Consider the following 13,574-nt stretch of genomic DNA (forward strand, 5'->3'; position numbering starts at 1 on the left):
GTCCCTCAGCTCTTCAGCTCAAGGCTAGCGCTCTACCACTTGAGCCACAGTGCCACTTCTGGCTTTTTCTGCTTATGTGGTGCTGAGGAATTGAAACCAGGACCTCATGCATGCAAGGCATGCACTCTACCACTGAGCCACCTTCCCAGTACATGGGGCCACTCTTAAAAAGAGCATTAATTACTGACCAGAACTTCAACCTAATGTCTAAGTCCTAAAACTCCCAGTTCTAATTCCATCACCCTGAGGGCTAGGGTTCAAAAATATTAATTTGGAGTGGCACAAGCCCTTACTAAATAGTTTTGTAAACAGATTTAAGGGCAAAACGTAGATTCTAAAACTATGATCCCTATGACATCCAACCATGAAAATTTAAAATAATCAAAATAAAACTTGGACTTGGAGACATGGCTCAAGTGGGAGAGTGCTTGCGTAGTAAACTTCAAGGCCTTGAGTTGGATCCCTCATACTGCCAAAATGATTAATAAATAACACTTAATCCAGGAGCTCGTGGCGCACTCCTGTAATCCTAGCTACTCAAGAGGCTGAGAACTGAGGACTGTTGTTTAAAGCCAGCCTAGGCGGGAAAGTCGTAGACTCTTATCTCTAATTAACCACCAAGCAGCCAAAATTAGAGCTGTGATTCAAGTGGTAAATCACCAGCCTTATGTGAAAAAAGCTAAGAGATAGAACCCAGGTCCTGAGTTCAAGCCCCAGTAACAGGAAAGTAAATTAACTATTAATTAAAAAAAAAATACTTAAAATTCAGGTCTTCACTAGTACACAGCCATATTACAGTGCTCAGGAGCCACCCTGGGCTGTAGCAGCTTTACATTGGGTGGCACACATATGGAAATGTCCAAAGCCTATCTTACAGTGAAGAGATGTAAGCTGCTCACTGAGATGAAGGTGATCTCTAGGAACGCACACTTGCAAATGAAAGACAGGTGTGGCATGGCTCCTTTTCCTGTTGACCCAGGCCCAGTATGCCTACACCCGTACATGGAATCCTCACACCTGGAGTCTTTCACTCTCCTATCTTCTCTATATTTTAGGCTGTATATGGCAAATATTAATAGCAATCTTAGTAATGCCAGTAATGCTGGTCCTGTTACAGGAAAAAGGCCTTTACAAGCTGTCAGTATGCTTCAAGTGAGGACAGGGAGTGTCTGAGTCATAGGTTAGAAATCTCCAAACCCTGTCAAGACTTAGGAACATCCCATCCCAGAGTTCACTGTGGTTTAGTTGGCAAAAAAAAAAAAAAAATCTCTGAAACGTCACAGAAAAGGAACTAACGCCCAATTAGCATGACAGCAGCTCTGAAACATACTTCAGATAGGAAGCACCCACAAGTAAGTCCACCTTCCATGTCTACAAGAACAAAAACAAAGTATTTGAAAACACTAGCAAAAAGTTCCCTGAGTTGGGCATGATAGCACATGCCTGTAATTCTAGCACTGAGGAAGCTGATGCAGTAGGATTCAGAGTTCAAGGTCAACCTGAGCTACTACTCACTAAAATATTATCTCAAAGACCAACAGATAAAAAATTTGGCCAGAGCTAAAACCAATGAAATTAAAATCTTCAAAATTCGCATGCCTTTTTAAATATTCTTTAGCCTCTTGATATCTTCTCCGCCACAATTTTCACACAGATCCAAAGTCATTTAAATAGCACTGTTCTCATACATTTCTCTAATGCCCCTCCTCTCCTTGAATTAGTGACATTCCTCAATTTGAATATCCCTGAGTTCCCTGATGCAACCACTGGAGAATGTGAAGCTGCTGAAAACATACACGTAACCACAAATGAATTAAAAAGCAAACTTGCTTTCCTGAGGGCTTTGCAAAAGCATCAAAGGCAGGGAAAAATTTGCAGCTTTACTGCAAACCAGCATGGCCTCTGAACCCCAGAATCTCCCCTCCAGGGGCACTCTACCCAGGGGCTCTTCTACCCAGCCTGCTCTTACTTGATCTGCTCTGTTACAAGCCATGTGATCACCTTGGCAATAGTTCTTGTCACCACTTCAAAGAAGAGACAAGGGATCAGAAGGAATAAATAGGCTCAGCATATAACTGACAGAGAGCAAGCTTCCTCTCTGTCCTTTTACCCTTTACCTCACAATACAGAAGGTCATGAGTCCGGATATGGACATGGTCAGCTGATGCTATTCATTTAATGTTCATGAAAAATAGCCCCAAACGCTCACCTCTGGCTCACCTTCTTTAACAATTGCACATACATACATACACACACCCCTCAAAATCAGTGTTAATTTGAGGTAATATCACAAAATAAGTAGTCAGAATCAATTTAGAAGACTAATTTTAAAAGAGAAAGATTCCTTAGATGACTTAGAAAAATAAGAAATCCTCTTAAACAGCTGTCTGCTCCATGACTTAAGTTGATATGGGGTTCATGAGCACAAGTAAACCTGGACCTTTCTAATCAACTTCTACCAAGAAACTAGGATAGAAGACGGGCTCACACGTGAGTTTAGTCACTTTATCAGTGGTTTTGAATCCACCATTTAAGTTCATTCAGCCTATCTCCTAATACAGCATACCGCCTCCCTCACAGGACTGCAGTGAAAAGAAATATGATCCAAGCCAGGCAGCACTGGTGGCACACACTTATAATCCTAGCTACTCAGGAGAATGAGATTTGAGGATGGACATTCAAATCCAGACAGGGCAGGAAAGTCCAATGAGACTCTTATCTCCAATTAATCACACAAAAAAAGTGGGAAGTGGTGCTGTAGTTCCAGTGATAGAGTGCTAGTCTTGAGCAAAAGAGCTCAGGGACAGCACCCTGGGCCAGAGTTCAAGCCCCAGGTCTGGCACAAAAAAAAAATCCTGGCCGAACACTAATGGTTCACACTTGTAATCCTAGCTACTCAGGTGGTTGAGGTCTGAGAATCAGGGTTTGAAGCAAGGCCAGGCAGGGAAGGTCCATTAGATTCTTGTTTCCAATTAACCATCCAAAAACCAGAAGTGGAACTGTTGCTCAAATGGTAGAGCACTTGAGCACAAAAGCTAAAAGACAGCACCCGGGCCCAGAGTTCAAGCCCCAGTATTGTCATAAATAAGAAAAAAAGAAAAGAAATAATGATGTTGGATGTACAAATACAAAGTATTAACTTGCCAGTAATTCCTGTCCCATCTCAGTGATTATCAGGTCCATTGGCATCCCTTCCCTAGAACAAGATAAATTGGCTCCCTCTCTGTTGAACACTGAAAGTACATTTATCCACTCCAAGATGGTTCTAGGTTCTCTTAATACTTGCCCAGCCAGGCAGTTCTATGCTGCTTCACTGTTTACACTGATGAAAACGAAAACAAAACGCCTGGTTCTGTTGTTTGTTGTTCATGGAAAGTTGGTTATCAGTACGTCCTAATGGGCTGACTCTATACCCTGTATCTCAAATGACAGAAGCACAGGATAAATCTATGCTACATCCAAGAAAGGGGAAAGCTTTCCTCGTTGGCAGTTTCTGCCCATCCAGAAGCAGAAGCTATCAGAAAGAGAAGCCCATCACACACAGTGGTCCATGGCACTGCATCTCTGAACAAGAAGTCAGAAGATCCAAGTTCAATGTTATTGTGGTTTGAACCTGAAATGTCACTTAAGGGCCCAAATATTAGGGTGTGGCTGGCAGATGATGAACCTTTGAGAAGTGACTCACACCCATAATCTTAGTTACTCAGGAAGCTGAGATCAGAAGATCAAGAATGACTAGACATGATTGGATTAGTCCACTGACAGATTCTTAACTAGATGCCATTATTGGGATGGCACTGGGACATGTGGAAACTGTCCTGTCATGGCAGTTTCACCCCTATCCCCTCCACGATGCTCTGCCTTGTCACAATCCCACAGCCATGAGGCCAAAGGACCATGGACTGAAAGAAACCTGTAAAACTGTGAGCCAAAATGAAACTTTCTTCCTTTTAAAAGTTTTTCTCAGGTGTTTTGTCACAGTAATGGAAAGCTGACTAACCCAGTCTCAAGCTCCCCGGCCTCCTCATTAAGAGCTTCCTCCTGTGTAGACCACAGGAAGTGGAGGAACCAGCCAGCCAGAAACTTACATTTGAAGTAGATTTTCTTAAAGTCAAAGCATTTTCTTCATGGATAAAAAGGATTTCTGTAAGTAAAACAAGTCTGCCATGAAATGCTGTGTAGCTCCACCTATAGAAAATTCTAGAAAAGGCAAAGCTATAGCCAGCAAACCGATCAATAATTGCAATTGCTGAGGGAGACTAACCACAATGAGTAAAAATAAAGGATATCTGAAAGGGAGAGCAGATAGAATTGTGATTCCGGAGATGGTCACATGACTGAATACATCACTGCTGTCATAATGCACTGAATATTACAATTTAAAGACTGAATTCTACTGTATGAAAATTGCATCTCAATATCCCAATAAACCTGAATTCTTTATAGGGAACTGATTAAGCAATACTCTACCGGTAATTCTCAGCAGTGTAAAGGAATATTTTAACCCTCTAAAAGCAATGAGATACCATTTCTGAAAGAATGATTTTTTAATATTAAAAAATAGTGTGTTGGGCAGCAGTGAGACAGTGTTTTCCATAGCCTACCGGGGAGAATCTGATCCACTAGAGGATGAGAAAGAAATGTAGTGAAGGCTTAGCATATATTCTACAACCATTGTGCTGGTTAAGCACTGATTATGCAGCTAGCTAAATGAGATGGCAAGTTTCTACTCTGAGCTTGCCTTCATTTTCCCTACTAAATTCTGCCAGGCAGCCTTGGATTTCATAACATGTCTGCAGATTCCAAGTAGTGCTCAAAGCACAAAACCTCTCATTGACTACTCCTGGCTGGCATGCGAGGGAGGGTAGCAGCAAACTAGCTCCAGTTCTTTGGTCCTGTTACTCACAGATGAACCAGTATTCTCAAAATATATATAGAATATATATAGAATATATAGGAAGAATATAATTCTCCTTACCCCCATCCTAGTGTTCATGTTTTGAATTCAGGTTTCACACTCACCAGGTAAGGCCTTCTACCACAGAGCTACACATCTAGCCTTTATTTGCAATAGTTATTTTTGAAATAGGAAGTGTCCTTTGCACACTTCATCTTGGATCATCTCATTTATCACATCCCATCATCACTGGGAAAGTAGGTTTGAGATATCACATCCTGCTTCTTCTGACTAGATGGAGTCTTATGGACTTTTCTACCAAGGCTGGCCTGGAACCTTGATCCTACTGATCTCATAGCCCCAGTGTTACTAGGCAATCAGCACAGTGCCACCTATGGACTGCCTATTGACTGAGAAGATGTCTTGCATGTATGCCTAGGTTGGCTGCAAGCTAAAAATCAACCAATCTCAGCCTCCTAAGTAGCTAGGATTACAGGTGTGAGCCACCAGCACCCTGTTTCATATTCTTCTTTCCCTGATTCTAGGATGCATTCACTTCTTCTTTACAGATTCATCAAAACACTAAAGCATTCACTTGGCTAAGTAACCTCAATCCCCACTCCTAAAACAAATTCCAGATGAGTCAGAGACATAAACATAATTGATTTATAAATTCACAAAAATACACTAAAAATGTTCCTATAATTTTGGAACAAAAGAAGATCTTAAAAATGATGCAGAACGAAAAATCAAAAAGTGAAAACACTGCCAGGCCCTGGTGGCTCACAGCTGTCATCCTAGCTACTCAGGAGGCTGAGATCAGAGGATCACAGTTCAAAGCCAGCCCAGGCAGGAAAGTCCATGAGACTCTTATTGCCAATAAACCACCAGAAAACTGCAAGTGGCGCTGTAGCTCAAGTGATAGAGTGCTGGCCTTGAGCTGAAGAGCTCAGGGACAGCACCCAGGTCCAGAGTTCAAGCCCCACTACCAACAAAAAAAAAAAAGTTAAAACATTCATAAACTTTACCATTAAAAAACTGAATGTTCCACTTAGCAATAAAAAAAATTTCAAACTCAAAATCTAAATAGCCAAATAGAAGAAAGCATCTATAGTACAAATAACAAAAATATTACATATATATGTATACATAACATATACATGTCATATATACTATATATATATATATATCATATGATATATATATGTAACTTTCACAAACAAGGAGTTACTGCAAATCACAAACAGAAAGTAAACCCAATAGGAAAACATGTGAAGGATAGTAACAGTTCACCTACAATAAAAATAGGTGGACTGAGATAGAACCTCAGTGGTAGGGTGAATTCTTCACATGCAAAGGTCCTGGTTGCAATCTCCAACACTGAAAATGCAATAAAAGTTACAAGAAGCCAATAGACACATGAGGACATATACAAGCATGAGTTCAGAAATGGAAGTAAAAATACTGGGGAAGCCCCATTTGGCATCTGTGACATAGAGAACCTAATGCTGATAATACCCAAGGCTAGTAAGAAGGGAAAAAGGACTCCTACACACAAAATTAATGAAATCCAAAGTAGGGAGATTTTTTTAGAAGACAATTTAACAATTTCTATGAAAATTTTGAGGACAATATATTCTATGTTTCAGCAATTTCACCAGAATAACTTCATTCTATAGACATTTACCTAGAGGTATAACAATATTTCAGTAACAACGTTTATTACAGCATGATGTATAAGAACAATGACAAAAAGGGAAGAGCCAAGGTAGGCGCCAGTGGCTCACCCTTACAATCCTACCTACTCAGGGAGCTGCTATCTGAGGATCACAGTTCAAAGCCAGCCAAGGCAGGAAAATCTGTGAGACACTTTATCTCCAATAAACTATTCAAAAAAGCCGAAAGTGGAGCTATGGCTAAGTGGTGGAGTGTTAGCCTTGAGCAAAAGGCGCTCAGAGACAATGCCCAGGCTCTGAGTTCAAGCCCCAGGACTGGCAGAAACATTTTTTAAAAAAGAAAGAACCAAACATGTCTATCAATAGTGGACTTCAAGAAACCACTGCCATTCATTTCTGGCAGCACTGCTCAGTCATGCTGACCAAAACAGAGACCCACGTTGTATACATGTTGGGATGGGGGAGCCAAGCACAGTGGCTCACAGCTATAATCCTAGCTGTTCAGGGTACTGAGATCTGACAATCCTGGTTCAAAGACAGCATAAGAAAACAGAGTCATAAGACTCTTATCTCTAATTAAGCAGCCAAAAGCCAAAAGGGGAGCTGTGGCTAAGTGATAGAATGCCAGCCTTAAGTGAAAAGCCAAGCAAGAGTACAAGACTGAGTGCACACCTCAATACCAAAGGAGGGGGGAAACTAAACTGCCCTGCAAAGATAGTGCAAAGTCCAGAGCTACTATCATTCATGGAAAACACAGAATGTCAGAGATGGGAAAGCTTTAGAAGAAGGACCCTTCCTACTATCCCTGAAAGGTCACCTCAGCACAAACCCATAAGAATCATGAATGAGCAGAACTGTACAAAGCAGGTCAAGGGGGGTGTGGCTCAAGTGTAGAGTCCTAGCCTAGAAAGAATGAAAGCCCTGAGTACAGTCCAAAACAAATGTCATTGTGAAAAAAGGATTTAGGGTTATATTTAAAGACAGAAGAGCCAAGTATAAGTAAAACATTTCACCCCAGGCCCTGACCTAGGAAGCAGGCAGATATATAGGATTATTGAAGTGTGGATCTTTCTATCAGACATAAGGAATGGGGTGGGGCAGGGAGCAACTGGATACAATAAGTATGAACTAACAAAATAAAAGAGCTTTTTCGGTATTGACTTAACAAGTACCTGCTGCTCTGAAATAGAGCATTTTGTAATATTCCTGTAATTCAGTGGCTGAATTTAAAATACTCGCCTCCTCTTCCCCATATATCTAACACAAGATTTTCCAAGATCCTGGGGAACAAGTGAAGCATATTGAAGACCAAATTGCCAGACCACATTTCACACAATGCCTGCAAAGAACATGATTAGTCTGAGGTCATAGTTTATTGAAGGATTAGTGATAACAACTCATATACAGGGACTGTACATCCGACTTGCTCCACCTCCACATGAAGTCAGCAGCTCAAGCTAAATGACAGAGAAATTAACTGTGGTCTGCATCAACGGAAAGCAATGCAACTGGCTACGCAGAACCAGCCCAGAATATCTGCAGGCCCTTGAAGCCCACCTCTAAGAATGCCCCATTTGCTCCCCACATGGCTTTATGTCCATAGCAGGACAAGAATGAGTTCCTCCACAATGGATAACATGAAAAGCATCTTCTCCAAAGGCACAAGTGATGGGCTGAAAGGAGCCACCCAGGTGACTCAGAAGCCTCTTTCCCACCCAGGGTCACTTACCTTCGAATTCATTTCCATGTGGAATTTGGCACAAGCTCGAAGCTGAGTCACCCAAAACTGTTTCTCTTTTGCATCAGCAGCTAAAATAGAGAACACAGAGAAAGAAATGCTTGCAGAGATTGTTCTCAAACACATCCAACTGCTTTCTACACCACTTGAGGGGGTGGGAATCTAGGGAGACAGGGAGAGAAGGTAATGAGGGAAAATGTTCTCAAGTAGCTAGAACTTCCAAGAGCTGAATGACACTCCCTTCTCCCCACAAAATTTCTTCTTGCACATTAAAAATCAATTCTGAAATGTCTTATAAAAACAATTTTTGTCAATTTTTTTAATATCGTCTGAAAAAGTCATTTCTACTTTAAAAAAAAAAAAAGGCAGCAAGAAAGGAAAAAAAGTGTTTCCTACCAAATGCCCCTACCTGGTGTTGCGAATATCAAGACAGAAGTACAAGCTGATCCATGGCCTTCTGTAATCCAGAGTTTTTCTGGGGAGTTTTTTGAGCATTCACAAACTAAACGCTCCATTATATGTATCATTATATGTGTTTGATGATGATTGCACAGAACAAGAATCAAATGCTACCTTCAAAATACCCAAAATTTTCCCACAGCTGGGTGCTAGTAGCTCATGTGTATAATTCTAGCTACTCAGGAAGCTGAGATCGGAAGATCGTGGTTCAAAGCCAGCCTGGGAAAGAAAGTTCATGCGACTCGGAGTTCTAACCAATTACCAAAAAGCCAGAAGTGGAGCTGTGACTCAAGTGGCCACCAATCTTGAGTGAAAAAGCTAAGGACAGGCCACAGACCCTGAGTTCAAGGCCCAATACTGGCACAAAATAAAATAGAAAAAAAAAATCCCAAAAGGACAGTAAGTCCAAGTCACTTGCACAATCATATTCTTCCATCTATACTCCAACTCTTGAATAATATGTATAATTATTCTTAAATATACTGGACATGTAACTAGTGCTAATACAATCTCAATCATCAATTTACCAGTGACTGCATAAATATTCTATTACTACATAAATGCAAAAAAAAAAAAAGATTTCCATAGAAATTATTCTTGCTTACCTAGACCAAAGTATCATTTATTAATGAAATCTGGCTTCAGCTTAACCTTTCAGGGGAAGAAATCTAAAGCTAGAAAATGGGAAATTCTTGGCTCTGGTCCATGTAAGACATGGGGATAGCTGGCCCTTTAAATCCAACCTGATCTGTCCAGAGTCCCATTGTATAAATATGAGAGACTGTGTAAGACAGGGGGTAGGGATTAACTTCTGAAAACAAAGGAAGTACTACTACCCAAAGACTTAATACCCAAAGAGAAAACAAGACTGCCAGTTTCCAAGGGGAGAGGGAAAGGGGAAGCAATGAACATGCAGAAATGTCCCGGATCTTTCATAGTTGATAAATTCAGGCTAAATTTAGCCCTTGTGACTATTTCATGAGGAAAATAAAACTTTTATGTATGCTATTAAAATTGCCCTTTAAAAAAAACTAGGAGTTTTAACAATCCACAGAATATTAACAACTCAGTGTGAGATGAGAGAGCTCAACTGTCAAATAGCTTAGATTTTTCTTTCATACGGGCTTCTGTCATTTTATAAACCACAGGCAAGAAGTGCCATTAAAGTTTTCACCTGCTATTGTTTCTACTCTGGCAATTTATTAAGCAATAAATAGCAAAGCGAAGCCAAGGACCATATAAATCTAGTCAGCTGGAAGGCATGCTATGTGAATCTCAAAAGAGAAAGTGTATCTTAACACGTGTCGGAAAAATCAAAAAAATTTCTTCTTCAACCCAAGGCATTTTCATTTCATAGGCTTTTGGACTGTTTTATTGATTCTGATATAGGATTTGTATATAGACAGTAAAGAAACATGAGCTTACTCCTTCTCTGAGTGGTAGACTTGGGCAGGAGAACAAGGAGAAGAGGAGGGAAAGGTGGGATCCAGACCCTCAGTGCAGCCTTGTCGGGGGGTAATGACAGCACTGGGGACAGGTAAGAAGGTGCTGTCTCGTGGTACTTAGCTCTTACTTAGAAAAATGTTCTGTAAAAAGGCAGAATTTCCAGGCCCTAGTTACTCACTCCTATAATCAGCTACTCAGGAGGCTGAAATATGAGTATCACAGTTCAAAACCAGCTCTAATAGGCCAATCTAAGAGACTCTGATGTATAATTAGCAAAAAGCCAGAAGTACTGGTGAGGCTCAAGTGGGAGAGCACCAGAATGGAGCAAAAAAGCCAAGCAAGAGCACAAAGCCCTGAGTTCAAGTCCCAGTACTGACACAAAAGGAAAACAAAATGGTAGAATTATGAGCTGCATCGCCATTACCTACAAAAGCCCAGCTTGTTTAGGCCTTAGTAAATAACCTGGATTATGTGCGCAGGTTCTGTGCACACGTATGTACATGCATTGCACTGTAAATTTGAATTTCGTCTGCTTTGCTATTTTATTAGAAGAAAACTGGCATAATCATGGCAACGCAGCCATAACAGGATCTTGAAAGAATGAGTGAGCAATCAAATCACAGTGCATTTACAAGGCAATCTGGCATTTCTGGGAGAAGGATGTGCCCAGATAAACACTGGACTCTCTCAACTGTCAGCTTCATTTCTAAGGATGTCATCAAACGTCACTTTTGAGAGGGCACAGGGAAGATAAAAGTGCCCAATGGGAAGTTCATGCCTGCTAGCTTCTCAGTAGGCCTTACCTCTACCTCAGATGGCTCAAGAAAAACTCTAGCATGTGTGTATATGTGTGTGTGTGTGTGTGTGTAGATACTATAAACCTCTCCCACAATCAGTGAAGATCAAAAATAACATATACTGAGTAAATCCTAGACATCCTCGGAGCTCAGCCACCAGTGCCATCCCTCCTCTTCCTCTATCCTTAAATCCTCAGTTCATCAAAACAAGCAATTCCTAGTGTCAACTCCACCTCCTCATCCCTCGGGGCGGGGCGGGGGTGGGGGGTTAAGAAGAGCAGTGACCATTCCACCAGAATCCTCCAAATCCTTGAAAATTAATAAAGTGATTTTTTTTAATTATCATTGAGTAGTTGTACAAAGGGGTTTCAGCTCCACATGTCAGCTTGGGTGCAATGCATCTTGATCAATGTCATCCCTTTCATGATTCTTCCCACCCATTCCCCCAATTTACCTGGTTCCATTTTTCATATGAATATTATTGACTGAACTTGAAATGATGCCAGGACCTGGTGGCTCATGACTGTAATCCTAGCTACTCAGGAAGCTGAGATCTGGGATCACAGACCAAAGCCCAATCCAGCAGAAAAATCAAAGACTCTCATCTCCAATTAGCCAGCGAAATGCTGGAAGTGGAGGTATGGCTCATATGGTAGAGTGCTAGCTTTGAACAACAACAAAAAAAAGGTAAAGGAAAGGGTAAGACTCTGAATTCTAGATCAGGTATTAGCACAAAAAGGAAGGGAGGAAGGGCTGGGAAGGTGGCTAAGTGGTAGAGCGCTTGCCTTGCATGCTCGAGGCCCTGGATTCGATTCCTCAGCACCACATAAGCAAAAAGAAAAAAGCCGGAAGTGGCGCTGTGGCTTAAGTGGTAGTGCGCTAGCCTTGAGCTGAAGAGCTGAGGGACAGTGCCCAGGCCCAGCGTTCAGGCCCCACGACCGGACCCAAAAAAAAAAAAAAAGGAAGGGAGGAAAAGAGGGAAGAAGAGAAGGAAGGAGGAAAAAATGGGAGGGAGAGACAGCACAGTACCTGTGAAAGGGCCCAGGAGGCCTGCCAGAAGCCTCCCCAGAGCACTCACCTCTCAGCTTGTACATCTCTCCACTGGCAGCGTACACAACCAGCATGTGGGGAGCTTCGTCGCTCAGAGACACAATGGCTCCAGATAAAGACAGCACTCCTCGTGGCTTCTGGTGTTTGCTCTGTTCATTCACAAAATACTGCAGCATGCCAGTCTCAAAATCCAGCACAAAGTACCTGCACAGAGAAAGCACAGCACATTACTCTGCACTCCCCGCTTGTCCCACACAACAAAGCATTAAAGCCTATCGGAAGTTCACATCAAGGTATCAAACTCACCAGGCTGGACTCAAGTTCCTCCCAGGACCCCACAAATGTCAACCACAATGTGGAGAGTAGACTTTTTGTTTGTTGGTGCCAATACTGAGGCTTGAACTCATGGCCTAGCACTCTCCATTGGGTTTTGGGGGTGTGTGTGTGTATGAGTCTGTGTCTGTGTGTGTGTGTGTGTGTGTGTTTGCTTAAGTCTGACACTATTACTTGAGCCATAGCTCTGCTTTTGAGGAACTAGTTTTGAAATCAGAATGGATCGTGTGTGTGTGTGTGTGTGTGTGTGTGTGTGTGTGTTTGCTTAAGTCTGACACTATTACTTGAGCCATAGCTCTGCTTTCGAGGAACTAGTTTTGAAATCAGAATGGATCCTGTACCAGGCCTCTGTGGGCAAATGTGAGGGTCACTCAAGACTGGGGACCAAACCTAGAAGGTCACCTGGTGTATAATGGCACTATTTCAAACCTCAGCATGGGGGATCAGCAGGCACTGTGCCAGCGAAATGCATGCATCTCCGACCTTATGGACATTAGCTAGAATTCAGGAGGCCTCAAAAGATGTAGTACACTTTACCCCCAGCAGCAAAGCTCAGCTTCCTGCCAGTGCTCAGGTACCACAGAGCCAGAGCACCTGGTGTGATGACGAGGCACTGGCAGGGCTTTTGCAGGCACCTAGACACCTTCAGCAGGCCCTGCGTACAGCCTTTTCACATCAAGGGACAACAGCCAGGACCACTGAAGGGAACTGCAAAGCACGCAGGTCACATAGATGTCTGTGGCTAAATAGCTAGCTGACTTATTCTCTCGGCCATCACCCAGCAAGGCCAAGACAGCTTTCCCTTCTCCACCGGAAGGAACATCCTCAATGGAGACCAGTTTCTGCAGTCTAGACAGCCAAGCAGGGCCCGCCACCCACCCATCCTTCCCCCCTACCCTGACTCTCTGCCACCTTCACTTTCTGCTCCACCATCCTGGCCTTTTCTCTCTTCCCTCCTATTCACCAAGTGCCTCCTATCAAAGGGCCTTTGCACAAGCTGCTTACTGTGACTGGAGCAATTACTCAAAGAGTAGACCACAAACCAACAAGAGTCCATAACAGCCTTTTGAAACCTCCCAACTCTTGGATTTGTTTTAGCCCCCAACCACATGAATCAGAGTGTCCTCAAAGATCAGATGTTTCCATCACATAGCACACAGCTGCCTAGAGTCATGGAG

General features: G+C 42.3%; 1 protein-coding gene across 1 annotated transcript in view; it reads right to left on the minus strand.

The window, feature by feature from the left end:
• Osbpl10 (oxysterol binding protein-like 10) overlaps window positions 1–13,329 on the minus strand; it is a 166,585-nt gene extending 153,256 nt beyond the window's left edge. Inside the window, exons 1-4 of the mRNA XM_013028467.1 lie at window positions 13,293–13,329; window positions 12,738–12,744; window positions 12,092–12,267; window positions 8,303–8,382 (exon numbers count right to left, since the gene is read on the minus strand). Of these exons, the coding sequence (XP_012883921.1) occupies window positions 8,303–8,382; window positions 12,092–12,267; window positions 12,738–12,744; window positions 13,293–13,329 (300 nt within the window). The remainder of the gene's footprint in view (window positions 1–8,302; window positions 8,383–12,091; window positions 12,268–12,737; window positions 12,745–13,292) is intronic.
• Between the last annotated feature and the right edge of the window lie 245 nt (window positions 13,330–13,574).

This window comes from Dipodomys ordii, unplaced genomic scaffold, assembly GCF_000151885.1.
Source record: "Dipodomys ordii isolate 6190 unplaced genomic scaffold, Dord_2.0 Scaffold110, whole genome shotgun sequence".
NCBI classification, from domain to species: Eukaryota; Metazoa; Chordata; class Mammalia; order Rodentia; family Heteromyidae; genus Dipodomys; species Dipodomys ordii.